Source organism: Copadichromis virginalis, linkage group LG7 (assembly GCF_057382275.1).
Source record: "Copadichromis virginalis isolate Kocher_CV1m ecotype Utaka linkage group LG7, C_Virginalis_male_GT1.1, whole genome shotgun sequence".
Classification (NCBI taxonomy): domain Eukaryota; kingdom Metazoa; phylum Chordata; class Actinopteri; order Cichliformes; family Cichlidae; genus Copadichromis; species Copadichromis virginalis.
The window spans coordinates 60,677,770-60,701,069 of record NC_140624.1 but is presented as its reverse complement, the minus strand read 5'-3'; the positions used below and the strand labels follow the sequence as shown (position 1 = coordinate 60,701,069).

At 42.5% G+C, this 23,300-nt stretch overlaps 1 protein-coding gene across 1 annotated transcript in view; it reads right to left on the bottom strand.

The window, feature by feature from the left end:
* Positions 1–635: 635 nt before the first annotated feature.
* The window catches only part of zcchc14 (zinc finger, CCHC domain containing 14), a 29,230-nt gene continuing 6,565 nt past the window's right edge, over positions 636–23,300 (bottom strand). The window contains exons 3-14 of the mRNA XM_085464570.1: positions 16,911–17,139; positions 12,291–12,361; positions 12,078–12,149; positions 11,575–11,639; positions 9,644–9,816; positions 8,027–8,063; positions 7,404–7,917; positions 7,166–7,263; positions 5,721–5,818; positions 5,256–5,408; positions 3,778–5,022; positions 636–3,151 (exon numbers count right to left, since the gene is read on the bottom strand). Coding sequence (XP_085320696.1) covers positions 3,096–3,151; positions 3,778–5,022; positions 5,256–5,408; positions 5,721–5,818; positions 7,166–7,263; positions 7,404–7,917; positions 8,027–8,063; positions 9,644–9,816; positions 11,575–11,639; positions 12,078–12,149; positions 12,291–12,361; positions 16,911–17,139 — 2,811 coding nt within the window. The 3' untranslated portion in view covers positions 636–3,095. The remainder of the gene's footprint in view (positions 3,152–3,777; positions 5,023–5,255; positions 5,409–5,720; positions 5,819–7,165; positions 7,264–7,403; positions 7,918–8,026; positions 8,064–9,643; positions 9,817–11,574; positions 11,640–12,077; positions 12,150–12,290; positions 12,362–16,910; positions 17,140–23,300) is intronic.

Genomic DNA, 23,300 nt, shown 5'->3' with positions numbered 1-23,300 from the left:
TTGTTTTTTTACACATTGTATTGTACATAAACATTCACCTTCAACCTTTTAAGGATTCTCGGAGCAGCCGGTCCCATAATAAATAAGCCACACAGGCACTGTGATAAAAGGGAGAATCCAAAATTATTTAATTTTAAGCCATAAAAAAATCTTACCAACAAAGACCTGGGTAATTAAGTCCAAACTTTCAAAACACACAAATATTTTAAAAGCATATTTAAACAAAGATTTTGGAACATGCATGCATCAAGTTACCAACATCCTTAAAGAGTAAGTAAAACCTACAAAAGTGGAACTTTTTCTGTCTACAAACCATCTCTGTTCTTTGGTATAATCTATATAAAACAATGACAGGATAAACTAGCAATATAAAGAAATTTCCCTCATCTATGTAACTAATGGAATAAAACACAGAACAATTTATTTTACATTATGAAAGCGAATTGCCGATACCTCAAACAAACGCGTACATACTTAATGTTCGGATTTCTTATTTTAAATAAACACCCCACACATCCCTGTGCTGTGCCCTCCAGGGGTACAAAGAGAGTTTCATCTGAAGGACCAGCTGTCCTTGTGTCTGTGCAGCTCTGGGTCCAGCTCAGCAGCTTCCCACCCGCCCAACCCCACCGGGTCAAAGACCCGAACACAGAAGCACTTCCTATTGCTTTCTTAAAATTCCAACATGCTCGACATACTTAGACCTGTACAAACAATGTACAAAAGAACAACTCCCGCTTACACCACAATTATGAAAAGAGAAAATTGGCACTTTGAATGTTCGTCCTGATGTAAACCACATGATATTTTCTGATTGTCGTTGCTGCATTTGTGCACAGAGGGTCATTTCGCCCTCTGGCATGCTCAGAGGTAGAAAGGCTGCAGATCGCCAAGAAGTGAATAAAAATGGCTGACAGGTCCCCAATGCATGCCACTGCATAAAAGCCCAACTAACATGGAATTTGAGTGATGGTGATGTTATCTGCAACCAGAGTCTGTGCAGTACCCATCAGGGGTGGAGACATGGTATTGAGGTCTAAGCACAGTGCTCTTAAACATCAAGCAACCAGAAGAAAGAAGATGCTTTCCAGGCAGTCCAGAATTCACAGCAGCCTACAGACCCAAAAATGTTACATATGAGGGGTAAACATGTTTCCACCATGTTTTTCATAAAACAGTTTGAAACCTTAGATATCGTTCCATTTTCTGTTTTGTATATATGGGTTTAATTATTAGTAAAATCCCTTTCTCCCCCATTAGGAAGGTCTCGGCACTTTGAGACACTTTTTGGCGTTCATCATTTTGATTTAAGGCAAGCCAGCAGTGGAGAAGAAGTTATTTAGCAACACTTTCTTTTAGGAGAGTCCTCAGTCAACCAATCAGCATGCATTAGCAGAGTGCTAGCATTTTATGGGTAAAAACAACAGCGTTGTAAAAAACAAACAAACAAAAAACTAGAGGACATAACTGGCAGTTTACTTCAATCAGGCATATTATTAATGCTGCATTTGTGAAAACTAAAATAAAGCATGTTCTTCTTTGTATAGAAGCAGGTGAAAATAATTATTTTACCTATTTAGCTCCCCTGGGTTTGCAGGAAGTGAAGCTGTTCCCTCTAGATCTGCTCTGACGTAGCCCAGCAACCACCACCTCCATTGTGCAACTTTACTGCAGCAGAATCTGAACTGCCCGTCTTCTACACTGGTTGGGTCGTTTGCTTACCATTCGAATCACCCATTTAACACAAACTTAACTTCCTGAAAAAAATGCCAAAGTCCCTCAAGATGTGTTAGAAGATTCGTGCAGAAAGTTCCTGTGTACACTTCCTGAACAGTGGCCAACAGGTGGCTTAGAAACTAATTAAAAAATCAAAACAAACTGAGCAAATGGAAAAATGAACACTCAAACATCACCGTGATACAATACGCTTCAAAGAAACTATTTTGGTAGTCTTGGATGAAGTGCTGTGTGATAATGTTTAGCCAGCAGTGCTGAGAAAAAGGCATGCACTCAATACCACATGTTCATCCCCTGGTTGTTACTTTGGTTGCACATTACATCAACCATCAGATTTTCCATCTTTACATACAGACTCGGGCTGAAGATGCACAACAGACACCAGTTTTCCTCTTAGATCTCCAGTTGCTGAAGGTGGTTTCCAGTTCATGCAGTCTGTGTGACAGTTAGAATTCATTCATTCAACTGTTAGCACATTTAAATACGGTGTTCCTGTTTAAATGTGGCCGACAGCTCTGTGCACACCTGTATAAAGGCTGGTGCACGAGATGTAAAGCACCAAACCAGACATTTGACTCCTGCTTGTTGATAACCAGAAGCAAAGCAAATGAATAAACCTCTGAATATGTAACTGGTAGATTGAGGCTGTTTTGAAATCAAACAGAGCTTAAATCCAGGTGAATATGTGAATACTGTGACTCAGGATTTGGTCAGGATTAACTTTGGAACTTTCGACCACCTGAACATACAGTGCCAGTTTTAGAAATAGTAGATTAAAGTGGAATCTTTGTGTGGACATGCCAACCATGAGAAGCAACGAGCCAACACTCAAACGATTAGCTGGTACTGTGAGATGTTGTGCACCAGTAGATCCTGTGAAAGGAGGGATAGCACTGGTACTTGATTAGAGCAAGAGGCTGCGTATTCTGGAAGACCACATCTGGAGTGCTGTGGTTGTCATGGTGAATGCCCCATCATTTGACTGGGAAGCTTCTTTTCAGATCATGTGACTGATTGTCGGTCTGTAGTGTTTTCTCTGAGGAAGACTTTGAGCTACATCTCTGAGATCAAGCATGGTAGAGTTTATAAATGTCCACTTTTACTTGTGCCTAAAATCTTCTTTCTCCTCCTCTAATCTCTTTGCAAGCTTTGGCTTAAAAAAGAAAGAAAAGAAAAGAAAGAAAGAACGAATACCAATGATTCAACTCAGCAGTCTTTGAACAGACTAACAGTGAACCCTCTGCACTAAAGGAGCAGGCTGTTTGTCTCCTGTCCCTTTTGGGTTTTTTTTGTTGGCTTCAGCAGGACCACGAGGTACAGTTTAGTCTGGAGTTCAAATCCAAAGCCGCCTCTGCTGCTTAGTCTCCTGAGTCCTTGCTGTCAGAGTGAGGTGTGTACTTCAAGCGAAATGTCCCTGAGAAACACAGCAGAGTTGTTAAAGTGATGCCTTGGAGATGTCCCAATCTATGGCATCCCAAAGGGTTCAAAATTATATAACGGACACATGACATTATGAAGGAAGTGGGTAAAATATGTAAATGAAGTCACAAATATGTTTTTAGACTTAAAATTTTAAGTAATGAATGAGAAATTTATTCAAAACAGATTTTAATTTTTAGTAACATCAAAATCTGTTTTGAAATATTAAATTATACTGAAATAAAGAACTCCATCTCACTAAACAGGTCAAGTTTTACTTTTGTATATTACACATCATCATTTCAGTTAATCCAATTACACATTCAAATTAAAGTTCGTAATACCTATAATTCATTTTACAAATTCACCATTTTAATTCCTGCATAATTGTTATACTTTTGTGCATTTGGGCACAGTTTGCAAACTAAATCGTGTGAAGAAAACGACTGAAAACTGAAGTAAAATTTGTTAGAAACAAACATTTTATATTTAAATACAAAATGAAGTAGAAATATCAGTTATTATATTCTCAAATGTACTGTCCTTAAAGCCAATTGCATTTATAAATGTATATCACACCTTAAATATGGTATTTTTCACACTCCGTACTCACTGACTCACCTTGCTGTGTCGCATCCATGGGTGGCTGTTTGCAGTCCTCGGCTCTGTGTCCGTGGGCACCGCAGTTATAACATGACAGGTTCCCTGCTGTCCTTTTTTGCCCACTGTTTCCCATGATGCCATGGGGCTGGTAAAAGCCGAACCCCTGCTGCTGGTCATGTGACAGCGGGCTGTGGCGGTAGAGGGGCGGCGGTACCATCATTGGGTAGGAGAATGGTGCAGCGCCTGTGCCGGCGTTGCTGGACGATGCTATCAGGGGGCTGAGATGGAGCAGAGGACCCAGGGTGAAGAGTGAGGGCCCGGCTGAGAACGGCTGCAGGTAGCTGGCTGCGGCGTATCCAGGGAACGCCCCGTAGGCGCCGCAGTTCCCTCGACAACCGCAAGAACTGCAAACACATACGGAAGGGCTGTGACCAGAACTTTGATCCAATGAAGAAGCAGAGGAGGGCGAAGGAGAGGGGCTGGAGGTATGCTGGGGTGGGTAGTAAGTGTTGCCCGGGACTGCAGCCACAGGAACTGTGCTTGCTGTTGCCATGGGAACATAGCTACCTCCACCACTGGAGCTGCCAGTCTGAGAGGCGGATTTTGAGGAGGTGCAGGAGGAGGAAGCGGAGAAAGACGCGAAGGAGGATGAGGATACAGGGGGGTAAGAGTAAAATCCAGATGGAGAAGGGGAGGAAGAGGATGAGAGGTGGAAGTGGACAGGGGGGTGGGAAACGTGGTGGTGGCTGTTGGAGGTGGAGGTCAGAGCGCAGCTGGTTTCTACCATCAGACTAACACCACCTCCCGCAAGACCACGACAAACCACAGAGTCCTGGAGTCCAGACGAGCCATCCATGTTGACCCTGGAGAACAGGTTTTCCCGTCTTACCCCCACCCCAGCCCCCACCCCGAGCCCTGAACTGAAGCTTGCACCGGCCACAGGAAGGCTCGAGCCCAACGGCTTAGTCCGGTCCTCTGTGGCCAGCGGAGGGGGCCTTGGCTTGCGAGGGGAGGTGAGGATGCGTGCTGGGTTTGAGACCGGGGAGAGCAGCGTCTGTGGGTAACCGCCCTGTGGGTGATAAGCAGATTGCGGGAGGCCGAAGGGGAGGTGGGAGGAGCATGTGGGAGGAAGAGGAGGAGCTGGATCGGTTTGGACGGGCAGAACCTGGGCTGTGGGGCGACTGGAGCCTGTCGAGTTCAGAATGAACATGCAGGGCCGATCCTTCTCTGGACCACTTCCTGCTGTATCTGGAGCCAACACACCTGAAAGAGATTTGTGTTTATATAACATTTGCATATATATTTGGATATAAACGGTATGGAAAAAGCAAAAGTCTCTAGTTTTGCGTCATTGATCTTATCGTTTTAACAAACTTCTATTTCTAATTTTGTTGACCTGTTTCTCCTTAACGTCAATCTAGACTTTAAGAATTGTTCTTCGTAAATCGTGCTGACGCGGTTTGAATTAATTCTGCAGTCGTGAGATAAAAACGTACGTCTGTGAATGTCTCTGGTCCTGTCAAAGGTGGAGTCGCAACTGTGTGGGGTGCGAGGGGAGCAGGAAGAGCTGGAGTAGCCCGAGGACGAGCTGCTGTCTGTGGAGACAGGGTGGTGGTGCGGCACGGCGTCCACCTCCACTCGCAGTTCTCCTGCAAAACATTTGAATACAGTTCAGTTCTGAACTGTTGTAATCCTTCCTGGGTCCAGTGAAGTGAGTCTGCTTCATTATCTATATCTAGTACATGTCTAATGGAACCTCATAGTTCTGGAGCACGTTTATGAAACCGATTTGAATTTGAAACCAAATTTTCTTGGAGAGAAGAGCAGGTCGGCAGCTCGTGATGACCATATTATTACACTCCCTCACTATGACATCATAAAGACGCAAAAGGGAAACATTTAAAGCAATCTGAAGCCTGAGAGTGATTTGGCCATACTTGGAAACAACCCTGCTCTCTTACCTGCACCGGAGGTGGAGTGAGCTGAGGGTCCCATGTGACTGGAAGGCGTCACCCTGGCAATGCCACTGCACGGCCGCTTCTCCATCTTCATCTCCCTGCTGGGAACACGCAAGCATTCGAGTCAGAAACACAGTCTTTATCAAGTGTAGCGAATACTTAAGATAAGTATGTACTATACTGTGTTTATTAAAGGTCAATGAAACAGACACATACGGTGGCTAACTAGACACCCAGGCGGTAACAGTCTAACAAGACTCAGTTGAGGAAACCAGCAGCCATGAGCAGAGAGGTCAAGACCTAAAGCCGACTGACTCATTGGCTTTGTGCCATCATAAGTGGACTAAGTGAAGTATTTTCTGAGATCCTTAAACAAAGGAAACATGCAGCTTCCCATGTGTACTTCTTTTAGATAGCTCTTTTTGACCAGAAATTCTTTCCATCATGTTCCCACACCAAAAATGTAATATTCTCTCTGTGAGCATTAGGGACATCCTAGCAACTTGAGCCACTTGTGTGCATCTTGAATCAGTATTTCAGCCATGAACAGTAGAGAGCAGCAACTTCCTGATAGCCCAGCTAGCTGCTTCTTACACACAAGTTTCAGCTGTTGTTTAACTAAGCTTCACTGAAAGAAAATATAAAGGACTTTTTGTCTAGAAGCAGGTGCACTTATTTTAATCATAGATCTTCATTCACTCCTATTTATTAAGGACTATCTCACAAGCGCCCCCTGCTGTGCCCAGCTGAACTGCAGGCAATTTCTGTGCTACAAAAACAACTAGTGTCTTTTACTGACCACATGGGGGAGACATTACCCACTTAACGTGCTCCTCGGGTCTCAGCTGCACCTCTATAAACACAACTATCTCTTTGGAAAATCACCACAGGAACTTTTCCATTTTCTGAGTCTTGTTCAAGCACGTACACACGCAAATACACAAATCGCCTGCCTAATGGGAACCTGTTGATTCTGGGAATGGAAACACAGCTGAGAGAAAACAAGTTCACGCTCAGGTGTGCGTGTGCATCCGGGGTGCGCAAGTTCAGATGCTTGTGTACTTAAATCAGAGCCTGTGTTTTTGTGCTTCTGCACGTAAAACACATCTTATCTCTCCGGCCCATCCTCAGCTGGTTAACCATTGATGCTGTATGGACCATTGGTGCAGGATGTTTACCGGGGAGAGCAGCAGCGGGTCAGTCTGTTTGCCAGTTGTTAAACAGGGTAAGGCATCAGTCAAGTCAAAGAGGTGATTTTGGAAAACAACTGAACTGCAGAATCAAAACTATCAGTGCCACAAGCACACAAACCAACTTCGGTCTGTATACTAATATTGGAGATGGTAGAGAGACAAGTTTGTGACAAATCTGAGTGACTTCTCAAATATTTTCTTTCTTTCTTTTTTTTTTAAAGACAAAAAAACTGAATTTTTGTTATCTGCCCTTACTCTGCAGACTTTTGGAGTTCTAGTTGGGTCTTCAGTTTCTTCTTTGCTCCTTGGGTGAGGTCGTACTTGTTCAGGTCCTCCTCTGTCAGAGCTAAAAACTGCAATTTATACAGAGGAACAAATTCAGAAGCTTTCAAAGAATCAAAACGTTGATCAAGAAATATGCAAATACATTATACATGCACAGGAGTACGACGTTTTATACACACAACGTGATGTAATCTAAAGATGTACCCACCTCCTCCATGGTGAGCTGTTTGAAGACGGGGTAATACTTATGGAGGCGGAGCCTGCGGAGCCAGTCCAGGATGCCGTTCTGCTCTGGCGTATTAGGCTGAGACTGGGAGAGCGATTGATTATGGGACTGGGAGCGGGACTGTGAATGTAAATGGGACGATGGTTGGGAATGGGACAGGTGCAGAGTCTGAGGCTGCGTACTGGGCTGGCTGCTGGTTTGTGCATGAAGGTGGTGCTGGGAGGGCTGTGGGTATAAATGAAGCTGACCATGCTGAGGATGCGGTTGGGAGGAGCTGTCGCCCCCGCTTCCTGCAGAGCCACGTGCTGGCAGGGCTGGCACGGGGGGAGGGAGAGAGGAGAGCTGTGGGGAGTGCTGGGGAGGAGGAATGGAAGGTAGGAGAGCCGGAGTCGGAAGAGGAGGGGAGGAAAGGGAGGACAAGTGAGGAGTGGAGCGAGTCAAGATGGAGTTGTGGGTGCTGATGACGGGCTGGACGCTGGCCACTCTGTACACCACCCTGAGAGACAGCAAGAGCCAATGAGCGACGTTGGTACAAGTGCACTTCTAAGACTGTACATGTAGATGTGTTTTAATGCAACGAGGTCAAAGAGGGGCAAAACTCGTACCTGTTACCTCCTTTGTACTGCATCATACAGCCAAGATCTGTGCAACAGATTCACAATACAAACCATCATCACCATCAGGCGATAGTCACACAACACGAGGCTAACAGTCCACAAAAATCTGAAATGTCAGTCAACTGGGCGAACATTTAAGTAGTAAATATATAAGATTTATTTTATTTATCCCAAAATAGTTATATTCACTTGTTACAGCAGAAAAAAATATTAAGCATAAGATACAACAAATATCTTAAATAAGAGCTAGCGGATATGCAGGTCAATAAAATAAAATAAAATTAGAGAACGATGAGAACAATCAGTATTATACGCACAAACAGCCATAATGATAAAGCTGAGTTAAAATGACTCACTGAATTTAGTAAAAAAAATGGCAAATCTCACAATGATGAAGTATGTTTAAAGGAGTAAAAGTAAGACTTATAAACCTAAGAACATTATTTAAAAGCATGGTGGTGGTAGCATCATGCTATGAGGCTGTTTTGCCAGTGATACTGGGACAAAGTGGATGGAATAATGGAGCGCCTCCTCCAAATTCTCAACAGCAAAACAACTGCAATTTGGACACAAGTGGGTGTTCGAATAGGACACTAATCCCAAACACTCACCGAGACTGGTTTTGGAATGGATCAAGCAGGTGAACATCAAACCTCTCAAACCAATTCTACCAAGAAAATATTCAAATGTCCAGCCAGAATAATACCAGAAGCTTGCTGATGACTACCAAAGGTCAAGGTGCAACTTGACAAAGGATATTTAAGCAAATACAAGTGTATGTATATATTTGAGCCTGTGTATTAGAGAAAAATCCAGAATAAATTCAAACAGTTTTTTTAAAGATGTATGCTGTACAATCATCCCACCATAGCAGAACAGTTCAAAGGAATCATTAAAAGCCCCAACATTACCGTAACATTCATGCCCATGACGAGTGTAGGTACATTTCTGATTGCACCTGAATGGACTAAATATATATATGTAGGCAAAATGTTAGAAATGCTGTGAAAACATGTCCTTATAGCTAATTCCAACTGTTGCAGTCTGTGCAGAATTCACTGATGGGTGTGTTTGTGGAGCAAAACCGGACACATTCATTTTAGCCTTGCTTCTCCTGTGAGTCTGATACCCACTCACAGAGGAATAAACACATGCACAAAGTACAACCACACATAGAAACACACTGCACTGGTGGCTATAAATACCCTCTGGGATGAAGTCACACTAATAGATCGAGCACTCACACACACAGCAACATGAGGTCACCACACTCTAGGCTTCCCAACACAAACATGCCATGCTGAATTCCCACACCGGACTAAAATAGACTGCGTCCGCGCCCTCCAACACCTCAGAGGCACACACTGAAAATCCTGCCTGCAGTCTCACCTCCTCACTACAACCAACCAGGGCTCAGACTTGCAGCCTTGTCCTTTCCATTACCTCTCATTCCTTTCTCATCCCCAAAAACCGAACACAGGCATAATATCTTTTATCTTGCTGTTCTTGCCTTTGATCTTTCATCATCGTCTATGAATAAGAATGTCTCCGCCTTTATATCTCTGTTGCTTGCTATAATTTTTTTGCAATGAAATAATGACTTACTGGAGCTGGAGGTGAACGGGCAGGATGGAGCTATAGGAGAGGTTGGTAGTGAGGATGCAAGTGGGGAGGAGAGGGGTGAGGAGGAACAGTTGGGTGAGAGAGGCCTGGTGGAGGTAAAGAACAGCTGGACACTTTGGTGCTGGAGGACATGGCAGGGCAGGGCTGTTAGACACCTGAGTGGGACAACAGAAAGAAAAGGAAATGAAGTGGGAAGTAGATTAAAAGCTAAAGGAATAGATGCTCTGCTGTCAGATTTAAACAAACGCATATATCTAACTGCAATAGGAAGAAACTTTAACATAAAATCTATATTTGTACAGACAGACCTAACATTTCTAATCTAAACATATCTCTGGTCTGTTTATAAGAAAAAGCCACAGGGTGCCTTTAAAGCAGTTTTGCCAGGAAAGAGTGAGACGAAGAACAAGCAGAGGACAAAACTTTATAACTTGATGGGCCTTTCAAGCGCAGGTGCAACAATAGACTGAGTTTTAAAAAGGCACTGAGCCATGTCAGGAGATTGTTTATGTTTTTGTAGACAATAAAAAGCCAGAATGCAAAACATTTGGATCTGTACGAGGATTTCAAGTTGATATGTTTAGACGTTCACTTATCATCTATTAACAATATGTTAACATCCTGAAGTGCTGCCAGTATTTTATGTGAATTGGGAAAACTAGAGTTTACATAGCAATGCTTCACACAAGACTTGTTTAGGCTAGCATAGTGATGGATTATACTGTAAGAGTACTTCTAATACATTAAGGTTAATTTAACACGAGTAGCTTTGCTAACCAAAGTAAGATACTGTGCAAAAGTCTTGAGCTAACCCTCATTTCTTTATATCTTGCTTCCAAGGAGCCAAGCTTTCTTGTAATTGTATTTTAAGCAGTCTTGGGCAATAGCTCTCCAGGCTTCTGAAGGTCTTTTAAACAGCTGGATTACACTAAAGTGTGAAATTTCTCACTGTAACTTCTGAAGCTGATATGAATTATCACACTTTTTCTCACAGACTGTAAGCTGAGGCTACGTCTACACTAATCCTGATAAATTTGAAAACGGCGTTCTTGTCTAAAAACGCTCCGCATCCACACTATCGTGGGGCTCAAGAGTTGGGAGTTCGCCTTGTAATCGGAAGGTTGCCGGTTTGAGCCCCGGCTCGGACAGTCTCGGTCGTTGTGTCCTTGGGCAAGACACTTCACCCGTTGCCTACTGGTGGTGGTCAGAGGGCCCGGTGGCGCCAGTGTCCGGCAGCCTCGCCTCTGTCAGTGCGCCCCAGGGTGGCTGTGGCTACAATGTAGCTTGCCATCACCAGTGTGTGAATGTGTGCGTGAATGGGTGGATGACTGGATATGTAAAGCGCTTTGGGGTCCTTAGGGACTAGTAAAGAGCTATATAAATACAGGCCATTTACTATCGTTTTCGAACAGTTGTTCATCCACACTGACACGACTGAAAACGCTTACGTTCCTGTATTATGCATGCGTGAAACGTAAGACGATTCGACCTGTGTCATTTCTCTCTGCCGCAAAACGTCGAGGAAAAGCACAGAGTTCTTTAAATGGACTGACAATGAGGTGGAGTTGTTGCTGCGAGTAACTTTGCAAGTACAAAGTTGCAAAAGCGAGTGAGAATTAAAGAATTTGAAGAAAAGCTATCTGGAGCATGTACAGACTGATATTAATCTTTAATAGGGCTGTCAAAACTGAGAGCAAACAAAACAACTGTTGTATAATGCCCTCCGCTATCTTTGTTTGATTGGTCACATGACTGCATCATATGACTAAAATGCATCACTGTTTCCGAAAGCCTCCGTTTACACAGTCTACACTGTGACGCGAAAACGGTGTTCAAACGAAAATGTGTTAGTGTGGACACGGCCTGAAACAAACAAAACACCACCTCAAAAGGATGGGGGTTCTGGGACTAACCTGGGATCCAGTTCCATGGACTGAGGCGGGAACTTCTCCACTCCATCAGGAAATGCTCGTGACAGCTAAGTGAGAAACATTTTTTTTTTTTTATAAAAACAAAGTAAATAGAGCTCTTTGTGTCATTACACTGCTATGCTGATGATACCAAGCAATGCCTGACTGTTCAATCGCAGCTGATGATTTCTTAATTTATAGGCACAGTTGGAAAAGGTCAGGCTCATAAGGTTTAATGTGCACCTCAAAAACACAAAAACATCACAAAAAGATTTGTAATGATAAAATACGATATTTATCATGTTTTATGAGAAAACATAAAACATTTTTTACCATAAAATCTAGAATTACACCAATCGTGTAATGATTGATTTGATTTGATTTCAAACAAAGCAGCTCTATCTCCTACTCACTTTGAGACACATATTAGTTTTACTGTGCAATAAAAAGTGCCTGAATGTAACTCGGGCTCATTTTCATTCGTGTGTTGAAATGTTGGTCCTGACCTGAGTCAGCAGCTCTGCTACCTCCTGCTGAGTTCTTACAACAGATACTACCAACCCATTGGTCCAGCTAACCTGGAGGAGGAGAGGAAAGGAATGGGAAGAAGGCAGTGAAGGAGTAGGGAAATGAGGGGGAAAAATATTTAAAGAAAGTCTAAAAAAGTTAGGAGTCAAACAATACATGCCGGCATGTACTCATATTTATAAGGTACCCACCTCAAAACTATACTCGCTGGAGTCTTCAGGCTTGTGAGGAACTCCTTTCAGCACCACCCTTTCAATCACCGCTGAAAGAAGCACAGATCGTTCCGCAGATGATTAACCACATGTCACATATCTGAGACAGCTGCTTCAACACATCACTCACTCGGGGTTGATACTGTAGGTTTCAATGGCCTAGAGGAATTTAAACAGAGCTTACTCTCGCAACATGATGAATCAGAAAAGGACAGAATGACAAGCTAGAGGTGAAGCAGTTTCGAGTACTATGGTGTCACTGGGCCTGTTAACTACATTGTCTCAGCAGAAAAGTCAAAGGTCAAGGGTTGGGGTGAATGTTGTAGCGAGAAGTTTAGCATAAGATTGCTGAGAAATCTCTGTGACTACTTTCTTTTTTTAGCTCTCTTTGTATGAAGTTGTAAAAGAGATTATCCCCCTGCGACAATGAGACGTTTAAATGCTTAAAAACGAAGTAAAACGCTGTACAACATTATATAAGTGTTATCATCTCTTTATAGGAAGGTTTGTAGCTACTTTAGATTTTAGTCCAGTTTATGAAAGTTTAAAAAAGTGAAACTAATAGTCAGAAAGTTAGTGGTGAAATGAGAAAGACTATCTCACAAGAATTTAATCAACAGTTATTGTCAGCGAGGCTTATTTAAATCAAAAACAGCAAACATTTCTTCTCTTTCTAAATGTGAAGAGTTTCTTTCTTTTTTCTTTTAATTCGTATAATTAGAAAATGAATATATTTGCAGCGTTATGTGAAGAATAACTGAATCTACCATAGTCCAAGCATCAAATCAAATATGTAATGCTGGCACTGTGGAATATCAGAGGCTATAAAGCCTCTGATATTCCACAGTGCCAGCATCTGTGTTACATATTTGTGCAGCATTATCTATATAAATAGAAAATGCTTTCATTACACTAGCACCCAAAAAGATACCAGGGTGTAACAACTCCATTATTTAAAGAGAATTAAGTTGTTATCCCACAGTTGTAAAGAGAAACCTTCCATTGTAAATGTGAGATGACAGCGTGCAGTCCTGAGCGTTGAGCAGGAGGCAACCACTTAAATTTTCTTCATTTAAGAAACCACACTCCTTGGCTAAGATGTCTCAGACAGAAAGGAGAATAAGACAACAGGCCTGAATTTTCTGACGGTGAGTCCTACGAACTGTTTACTGGTTTTCGGTTTTGGTCCGATTTGTTCTGAGATTTTAGAATCTGGGGCTCTGATTTAACATCCAGTGAATACTCTAAGACCTTGTTCATGCCTCAATCAGGGGATTAAATCCAAACTCCATTTTTCACTCCACATAAGCTAAACAAACTCCCAGTTAGAGGTGGACAATAAAGACTTTTAAAGTAAAACCACAAGTATGATGCTGGTTTTACTATAAACAAGATAAATGCTTACAAAAATACTGCAATTAAACAGTAAGTAAATCTTTTTGCCTCACATCAGCATTGAAAACATCCATCCATCCTCTTCCCCTTATCAGGGTTGAGCCTATCCCAGCAGTCATAAGTACACCTTGAACAGGCTGCCAGTCTATCGCAAGGCTAACACATAGAGACAGACGACCATTCACACCTATGGGCAATTTAGAATCACCGGTTAATCTAAACCCACTAACTGCATGTCTTTTGACTGTGGGAGGAAGCCGGAGTACTCAGAGAGAACCCGTGGGGAGAACATGCAAACTCCTTACAGAAAGGCCAGTTGGTGGATTCGAGCTCAGGACCTTCTTGCTGTGAGGCAACAATGCTAACCACATGCTGTCTGCATTAAAAAACACTGACACAAAAAACAGTAAAGCTGGCCTCAGTGATAATACTAATCATAGAGAGTATAAAAGATGGACGTCACTTCAGGTTTTGAAACGTAAACGTCTTTTTAAGGGTCACTAGAGTCTCAATCATTCACTCGTTTTGGGTCATACTGCATTGAGCTTAATTTTGATTAAGGCTGATTTAGGCTGATTCCTGCTTTTCTTTATCAGAAAATTGGGGTCATTCCTGAGCCCAATCAAATAATAAATATAACTCTACTCATTTTATCCATAAATTAGATATAAACTATGAATACTGTCTTATAATATAGTTCAATTTATGAAGCGCCAAATCATAATAAGGTCTCAAGGTCCTTTATATTGTAATGTAAAGACCTTACAATAATACAGAGAAAACCCCAACAATCATACGACCCCCTTTGAGCAATCACTTGGCGACAGTGGGAAGGAAAAACTCCCCGTTTATAAGAGCTTCCCCCGCAAATGCTTTAATAATGAACTACTTGACAAATAAATAACAGATAACAGATTAATATAAGCAGCTGACTCTCCGGTGAGTTTTTCATCGTGCAGAGGAACTGTAACTCCATGCTGTTGGACTGCAGGTGGCGACAGTAGTCCTTGTTGTGCTTTGCAGGCTTGGTGAGCTCATGCAGCACCATACGAACCAGTTCTCCACCTGATTATACTCTGTTGTGGATACATCCAGCTGGAGATAAAACAGCCAAGCAGTTATTCCTGTTATACTTCTTTGAAGACCACTTGAAGCCCATCACCTGGGGACTTGCTTCATTGTAATGTAAAGTCTCTGCAGACGAGTCTGTTTGGTCCTGAAAAACACTGGCAGACATGTGGACATCTGCACACACACTTGAACTCTCCATCTGATGATGATATTTACATCTCTGGAGAGGAAGCTGTATAATATCGAGGACTATATCCAGTAGGAGAACACAACACTGAAATGGCCTCAGGGTAGCTGATTAGCTAGGTGTCATTTTCTCATGTGAAATTAAAATGTTAAATTACTGGCGACCTCCTAGTAAACACACATTAGACACACATATTTTAGCAGATACACCCATGCTATCAATTTGAAACTCTCACGCTGCGTTGTTCACGATTTATTGCATTCACAAACTTGGGTGTCCACGCTGACCTCCCGACTAGGAGGGTGACAACAATACCCCACCAACCTTTTACAGCTGAGGGGTAAAGAAAAAAGAATCTCTCTCCAAGCAAATTCAAATTGTGGCAAACTCTGTGATAATGCTTTGAATATTTGCATATGTGCACACATGTTGGGTTTTTTTGGTCTTCTTTTTGTTGTGGATACATGCCTCAGGCACAGTGGCAGGTTAGAGCTGCTCCACCGCTGTTAGATCAGAATTGGGTTGAAAAAGTTGAAAAAGACATTGAGGTGCATGTGTGTGTGTGTGTGTGTGTGTGTGTGTGTGTGTGTGTGTGTGTGTGTGTGTGTGTGTGTGTCTCTACATGCCAGGCCTTCAGGTATTGATTTAGGACAATTTGAAACTGCACCTACGTGCAGAGACAAGCAGTGAGGAAGGAGGAGACATGAGCAATATACAGAGAGATAAAGGAGTCGCGCATCTCTCATCACTCTGTCGGGAGTGAGTTGGCAAGCAGCTGTGGAAGGCCTGCCATTCAAACTAATCTGGGCTGCCACACACACACACACACACACACACACACACACACACACACACACACGCAGCACGAACCATGAAACCCAGCAGTGTCAACGTCCCGATGAAGAGTCTCATTTATCCACTGAGGAGACATGGCACAGATAAATATCCTTCATGTGGCCTCTCGGTCTTTATTACTTTACAGTTGCAAAAAAATTTTTTGTGCGAGCCAGAAAACATGCTGCAAACCAACACGTGGCCTACTCCGTCTGGCTAGAAGTGGAAAAAATGCAGAGGGAAAATAACAGGGAAGGTTTCACTGTGTGTGGAAATATGCACAGTTCTCTGCAAGTATACTGAACACACACAGTATGTGTATGCTAGGTGTGTGTGCGTGCACGTTTTCTGCTGGTGACAGCTATGTGGTGTGACCATGATGTAGAGAGATAGTTGAGTATTGTGTTACGGACAGAGGCGAGCACCCGCCCTGTAGAGATTCATCCCACCTTAAACCGTACCGTACACCCCAACACACCAGCTGCTCACTGGGTGACAATGTGGCTTTAAAACTGTACGACAGCTCTTTGCTCCCCCAGCTTCCTGTGAAACACTTTCCTGATTATTTTATGGTCTCAGTCGGTATTTTAAGGTCTTATTCAAGACAACATGACATAAACATTTTAAATTCAAGTCCCCACTAGAGGGAGAAAGCACCATAAAGGAGGGCATGCCCAACGTGACTGACAAGCTGCTAACCTGTGAGCGTGCACAGTCTCTTACACCTAATCATATCTGCTCCGCATCTTTATAAACATATTTGTGGAAGAGGATGCGCAAGAAGGATATATTGCTGGGTTTTACCACAATATAAATGTTTTTTTCTACCCGTTTGGCGATAGTACCGCCCACCCGAGCCTGAAACCAGGTGCATCTCCACTGCAGCCTACACACACCTGAGCCTTAGGGCAGCATTCTTTCAGTGCAGTCAAAGTGTTTAGATGTGCCAGCATGTCACGTCTTGTTTGGCTGGGTTTAACTGGGTGTATAGCGTGACACCCAGTTAAACCCAGGGGGCAATATATTCATACATATTCTTAAATCCATGCAGTGGGTCAGAAATTGGGCAATTTAGAAATGTAAAACACAACTTTTTATTAATGCCGGCTCACCTTTTCCAGAATTCCCCTGCTGGCTCTTAGTTGCCGCATCCTGACTTTGCCCAGCAGGTGGAGAAGAAGGCAGATGAGGGGGCGGCAGAGGAGGTGGTGGAGGAGGGGGAGGAGGAGGTGGTGGTGGAGGACGGAGTTCTTGGTGGGGAGAAGTCAGGTCCTGGCTGACTGTTTGGTCTCCTTGTCCCAAAGCAGCTCCTAATACTGTGCCGGTCTCTCTGGTCTGGCTCTGGAGGGGCAGAGGTGAGAGGTCACGACCACAGAGCGAAGATCAGAGAGAAGCAGTTACAGTTCGGGTAAATATTTACTCCTCAGCTTTAGCCATGGTTGGTAACCACACTGAAGCATGACAATAATTTACTACCAAAGAAAGTACATGACTCACTGTCACATGACTGCCATGACCCACACATTTTCGGTCTTATTTAATGAAGCTCGTAGCTTTTTTTCTTTATATATTTTCTTTCAGACGATACACAGCGAAATAAAACAGAGTTCAACTGACAAATTAGAAGTTTGAAAAAGCAAACAGTGAATCCGCTTCCTCACAACGCCCCCTCCCTTGAGCTGTCGCCTTCACGGGCTCACAAAACACACGACGTTCGACGAGCATCGAGATGGATGCAACGCTTAAAACTCTGTGCTGTCGCCGCGCAAACAAACTCTGAGCGATGCTCTCTCTCCAGCGGCTGGCACGATGCTAAAACCAAGTGAGGAGAAAGATCTGGCAGCGCCAAGCAAACCAATATTTAACGAGGCCCGTCGAATGAGAGGGAGTTCTTATTTATAGCAATGCCCTCGAGGGGCAGTAGTAGGGAGGAAGAGCTGACATCCAAACATCTACTTAAACTGGAGCTGCTGGCTGAGCTGCTGCTACGACTGCTATGACGAGAGACGCCCAAACAAAGCTTGCTAAGCTACTCCGCAACATGCAAACTATTGCATGTTGGTCACATATGGATTATTAAGTTATTATGAAAACAGTTTTTCTGGTAAAAGTCATTTCAGTTATGTTTAGTTACCTTTATGTCCTGAATGCCTCAGAACAAAGTCCACAATGCAAGCCAAGACTGTCAACTAAGTTAAGACTCATTAAAGCCACTTTAATCAACAACGATAAATACTTCAGATGAACAACAGATGAAGTGATTGTGTCTGACATCAAAGGGCTTATCTTAAGTGGGAAAGCATAAGAGACTTAATACCCAACTCTAAAGTATTTTGAAGTAGTTTACAGGGATGGCAGGAAGCCATTTTCAGCTAAGAATCTGCAAACAAATAGCAGGGAGGACAAAGAAGTTAAAGAGTGTAACGTTCGCCTCAGGAGCTGCTTCAGATATATTAAGACTGTATATAAATAATGGCCGATGCCACTGTGTACTACAAGCCTTGAGTTTAGTCTGTGCCCATCAACATATTTGCTTTTCAAGTCTAAGGTGACAATATCTGTAAGAGACCATAGAGTTGGAGGGTTATTGGCTAACGGTAGCATTGGCAACCAAGGGGGCGGGGATGCTATTTTAGGCTACCAAAAAAGAAAAAACAGGCTTAAAACACAATGTAGTTACTAGCAAAACTTAGCAGACAAATTTTGAACAGTGTCTCTTGGCATAACCAAAGCTGAACAAGATGAAACCTGTGCGACGCTAATTACGAGCAGCTTTAAGGCTCCCTCACAGGGAACTGAGGCTAAATTATGAGTGTTTATGAGAACAGCAGTTTTGGCATTTCCATGTTGGTCATTTTCTTCAACACAAGTGGCTGCACTTGGTTAACACCAACGCAACCCCGATAAACAGAATAAATATTAGACATGCCTTCATCACATGGCCTTTGATGCTCATGCTAATGTCATCTGCTGGACGTGAAAACGGGCGAATTTGTGCTAACAAGCTAATCGTAAAAATGTTATAAGGTGATAACAAATTAATGATGGGTTTACAGCTTAGCTTTGGAGGTTGCCTACAGGTTTATGGAAAAAGAGAGGAAAAACATTTCTATGATTACAACAGATCCTCACCAAGTCTGCTGTTTATAAGGTGACGTTAACGCATGCTTTGGTGAAAGCAGAACTTTAACATGCACCATTCCTGCGCTACAAACTGTCAGCCTCGAACACAAACAACACAGTTTGTGAATCCCAGCAGAACCCTCGCGGTTATGAAATATTACCCCAGCCCAAAACCAGCTTTGCAGTCTGTCAGGATAATGCACTGTTTACGTGTTTAGCTGGAGAACTACGTTATTATTTTGTGTACACAAAGCAGGGAACTCACAGCTGCTGAAGATAACTGAGTCACAGAAGTTCAATCACCAGACTTGAGGCTGTTGTTAAGTCGTTCTTCCCAGTAAAATAAGTTATTGTGTAGTAACAAACCAGTTAACACCCTCACACTCGCCTTTATTTTAAGGTCCTGCACTTAAGGCCAAGGAGGAGTATTTTCAAGTCTGAATTGACGGGATGATCAAACACCCATCAGACTTTTCACTTAACCAACTTAATTCAATAAAAATGCCCTGAGAACCATCCAAATCCATTTAATGGGATAACACTGTAGCCCTTATTGAGGTCAAGTCCTATTTGGTAAATAAGGTTACAAATAAAGGTTTTTTCTTAAGTATGACCAGGAAATGTATTAATGCACTAAAAGGAGAAGTACTCATAAGAAAAATGGTCCCAGTGATTGTTCTATACTTTCATAGAGTGTTTACCTAGTTTACTATAAGCTGCAGCTAATGCTAATGGCTAATGAATTGAATCAGAGAATCAATCCATTTGTATAGAATTATATTAAAAAACTTCCCCATGAATTGTCATTTTGAGGTTTTGCAGACACAAACAATGCAACATTAACTTGACCCCCATTTTTGGACATGTGACAATCATAGTGACAATGTAGGATCAAGTTAATGATCTGGCAACCACCTGTTGCTAAGGAAAACGACATATTCCCCAAATGGGTGGCAGAAACCTCCTTGTGATTCCTTTGGTCACTAGCATATTGCTGCAGTTGCAATTTGATTGGGAGTTACAGACGTGTCCACAAACACTGTCCAGCTACTCTGCAAGCTGCAGTGAAACTGGATATGAAGACGTTTCACCTTCAAAGTAAAAGCTGTCCCTTATGAAACATGTTGGCTGCAGATTTATTATTGCCCGACTAGTAGTTAGCGAATATTTGCAGACAAACATGAAAAACTACAGGCAATCAGTAATCGCTGTTCAGGCCTCTGAGTTCCCTAAACTGTTTTTTTCTAGTATTGGATCTGGATGATGTCAGTTAGATGGGCTATCTACAACATGGTCATCTCGGGCCCTACCCACATCCTGTTCAAACCAATCAGAGGGAGGGTGTGTTCTGGTTTCACAAGGAGGATAAACTGAGGTTCCAGTATGAGGTAAATAAGGATTACTTTGAACTGTGAATCATGCAAAGCTACTGTGATAGAATCCCAGAATAAAAATGTGAAACTGTAAATTAGCATGAGAAGTTCATTTTAAGTACAGTAATGTGAAAAAAAAAAAAAACAGTGGGAAGCATCAGCTCTTTAACTGCTGTTATGTCTCCCGGTTCCTCGGAAATTCCCCTTATAATGCTGAGTCATAAAATGAAACACAAAAAGATTAGTGTTACGAGACTTCAGCTGATATGCTCTGATGATTCTTCAAAGGGAAAAAGCCAAAACATACTATAGCCTAAAATCAAACAGGCGGTAGATCTGAAAACAATTAAGTGTGCTACTGCCACATCCGCATGCTACTCGGCCAACTTCTGCTCCATCTGCAGACTGCAAGTGAGGGGATGGAAACTCAGACTGGAGGTACAAGAAGCAAAAGCAGCACTCACGAGAACAACAAGAATAAGCAAGATTATGAGGCAGGAAAGCAGAAAAACAAGGAGTGTGGAAAGAGACCTTCCAAGTAATTCAAAAAAGCTGCAAGTAGCACAAAAAAACAAAACAAAAAAAAAACACCCTCCTGAAAACTGTAAAACTCAGACTGGGAGCTGACAGCTGCCCCTCCTCCCCCTGCATTCAGAAACCAGCTCGACTCTGCTGTTAATTCTGACACTAGCTTTGTTTTTATAGACGTATAAAGCTCTCATATAATGAGGCAATTATTCAGGTCTGTGCAGGACCACCAGATGTGGGCAGCATACTGCATTTGCTGTTTATACCAATGAGCAATTGCTGGATCCTGCTGGAGAAAATCAAATTCCCGACCACTGCTCCCTCCCCGGAGTTGCTCAGAATCCAGCTGCTTTGTGTTAAAACGAGATCATGAAAGTTGGCTTTAAATCCTGGAGGAGGAAAATACTGGAGTGGCACTAAGGTCTGTCCTATGTGTAGTTGAGAAAAGCAGAAATGCTGTTAATCTCACTAATAACAGTTTTTCTGTGCATTCTGTGAATTTCCCAACAAACATTCATTAAATTCAATCCTGTTTTTAAAGCTTCATTCATTTTTGGCCACTTGGGGGCAGTAGATCAAGTTGTAAACAAAAGAGCAACAAGTTAGTTACCTGATGATTGCAAACAATCCGAGTCATGTTAGCTTTATTCTCTGTAGATGATAAAAGCTGCACTTTGGGCCTTTTCACACCTAACTCGCTTAGTGTGGAATTTTCTTTGGCATGAACTGAAAATTATAGGTGTGAAACTTACCACAGACCATCAGGCACCAAACAGCCAATCCTGAGACTGACAAAGAGCTGGATCAAACTGAACCAGGGTTTAGTTTGTTTCCAGTGTCAAAACACTCTTGGATGGTTTGGAATTTTGGACCAATGACAGGAAGAAGAAAAAGGGGCTGTCATCAGCACTAAAAGAAAAGAAATGAGCCATGGCAGCAGAGGTAGGTCATGTAAAGTCCTTCAGTGTGCTCACATAAGCTCTTTGAACTAAAACTACAAGGATAAAATCTATGCAGTGTAACAATAAATAAGGCTACGTTCACACTGCAGGCGAAAGCGCATCAAATCCGATTTTTTTGACCCTATGCGACCCATATCCGATCATGCTATGACAGTGTGAACGGCGCAAATCCGATATTTTCAAATCCGATCTGGGTCACTTTCGTATGTGGTACTGAATCCGATACATATCCGATGCTTTAGAAAGCGACTGCTGTTTGAACGGTCAAGTCGCATTAAATCCGCCTTTTACGTCACCGACACAAGACTGAAGCCAATTATCAGCGCCCGAGAAGACATCGCGAACGCTTCCTAGCCATCCAGTGTAGATGTCAGTGAAACTGTTGGGAAGACAACGTAAACATTTTATTTGTACTGTATAATCTGCAGATTCTGACAGAAATCTGCAGCTATCCTTTGAAGCACCGCTCCTCTCTTAAACAGCAATAAGGATCATTATTAGGTTATTTACATTATTATGTAAATAACAAAATAACTTAAAGCAAAAATTGGGAAACGTAAAGTCCGAAGTCTTTATATTAACGGCCATCAGTCAAACTGTTTGTTCTTGGTCTAAACAGAGCGCGTTGTGTGTGACATCTTCTTTTGCGCATGCGGGCCGCTTTGAGCGTTCACACTAGAGCGCGTTTGCTGTCGCATTTTATTTGTAGTGTGAACGAGGAGACAAAAAAATCGGATTTGATCAAAAAATCGGAATTGAGCATTAAGACCTGCAGTGTGAACGTAGCCTTAATGAATAAATAATCATGGTATGGACTTTCAGGTTCACCAACTAGTGGTTAATTATGTAGTTGAAGTTTGATGTCAAGCACACCAAAGAACTGTAGCATGCATTGGTTTAAAATGTCTTTTTTATTTCAAATAATTCTGCCTCTGGAAGTAAAGTTGATGAGAGCTAAAAGAATAAATAAAAACAAAATAGGTTTTGGAACACACGATCACTGGAATAAAGGTGCTGCACCAAAAGCTTCCTTGTGCTTGCTAGCAGACTGCCACGATTTGCCTCCAGTTTGAATGGAATACACCCACTAGCACTAGCTAGTTTGCTGGCAGCGCAGTAGTAATTGAAAAGTTGTGATGTAAACTGAAAATGGAGACAGGTCGCCTTCAAAAGGCACTACTCTTACCTTGAAGGCAAACAATCTCCTTCTTTATATGTGTCGCACATTTCAGTTTCGCCACAATTTAGAGAGTAGTTTGCAGAAGAGTCTGCATCTTCCATGCAGTCTGCAGAAAAATGCACATTTTTCCCTAGCAACCAGCGGTTGCCAGTTGGTCTCTAGCCCTTTGCTACTGGGGCTTTAATCACTTGAACCCTACACTGTGGTGCACAAAAATGGCTGACAAGTTAGCGTCACATGACTAATGGTCATGTGACAACAAAAGCCCCAAGAGCATGCTGGCAGGCTTAGCTTCAAAAGCTCAGCAGACACAGTGCAGTTCTTATTTAATCTGTG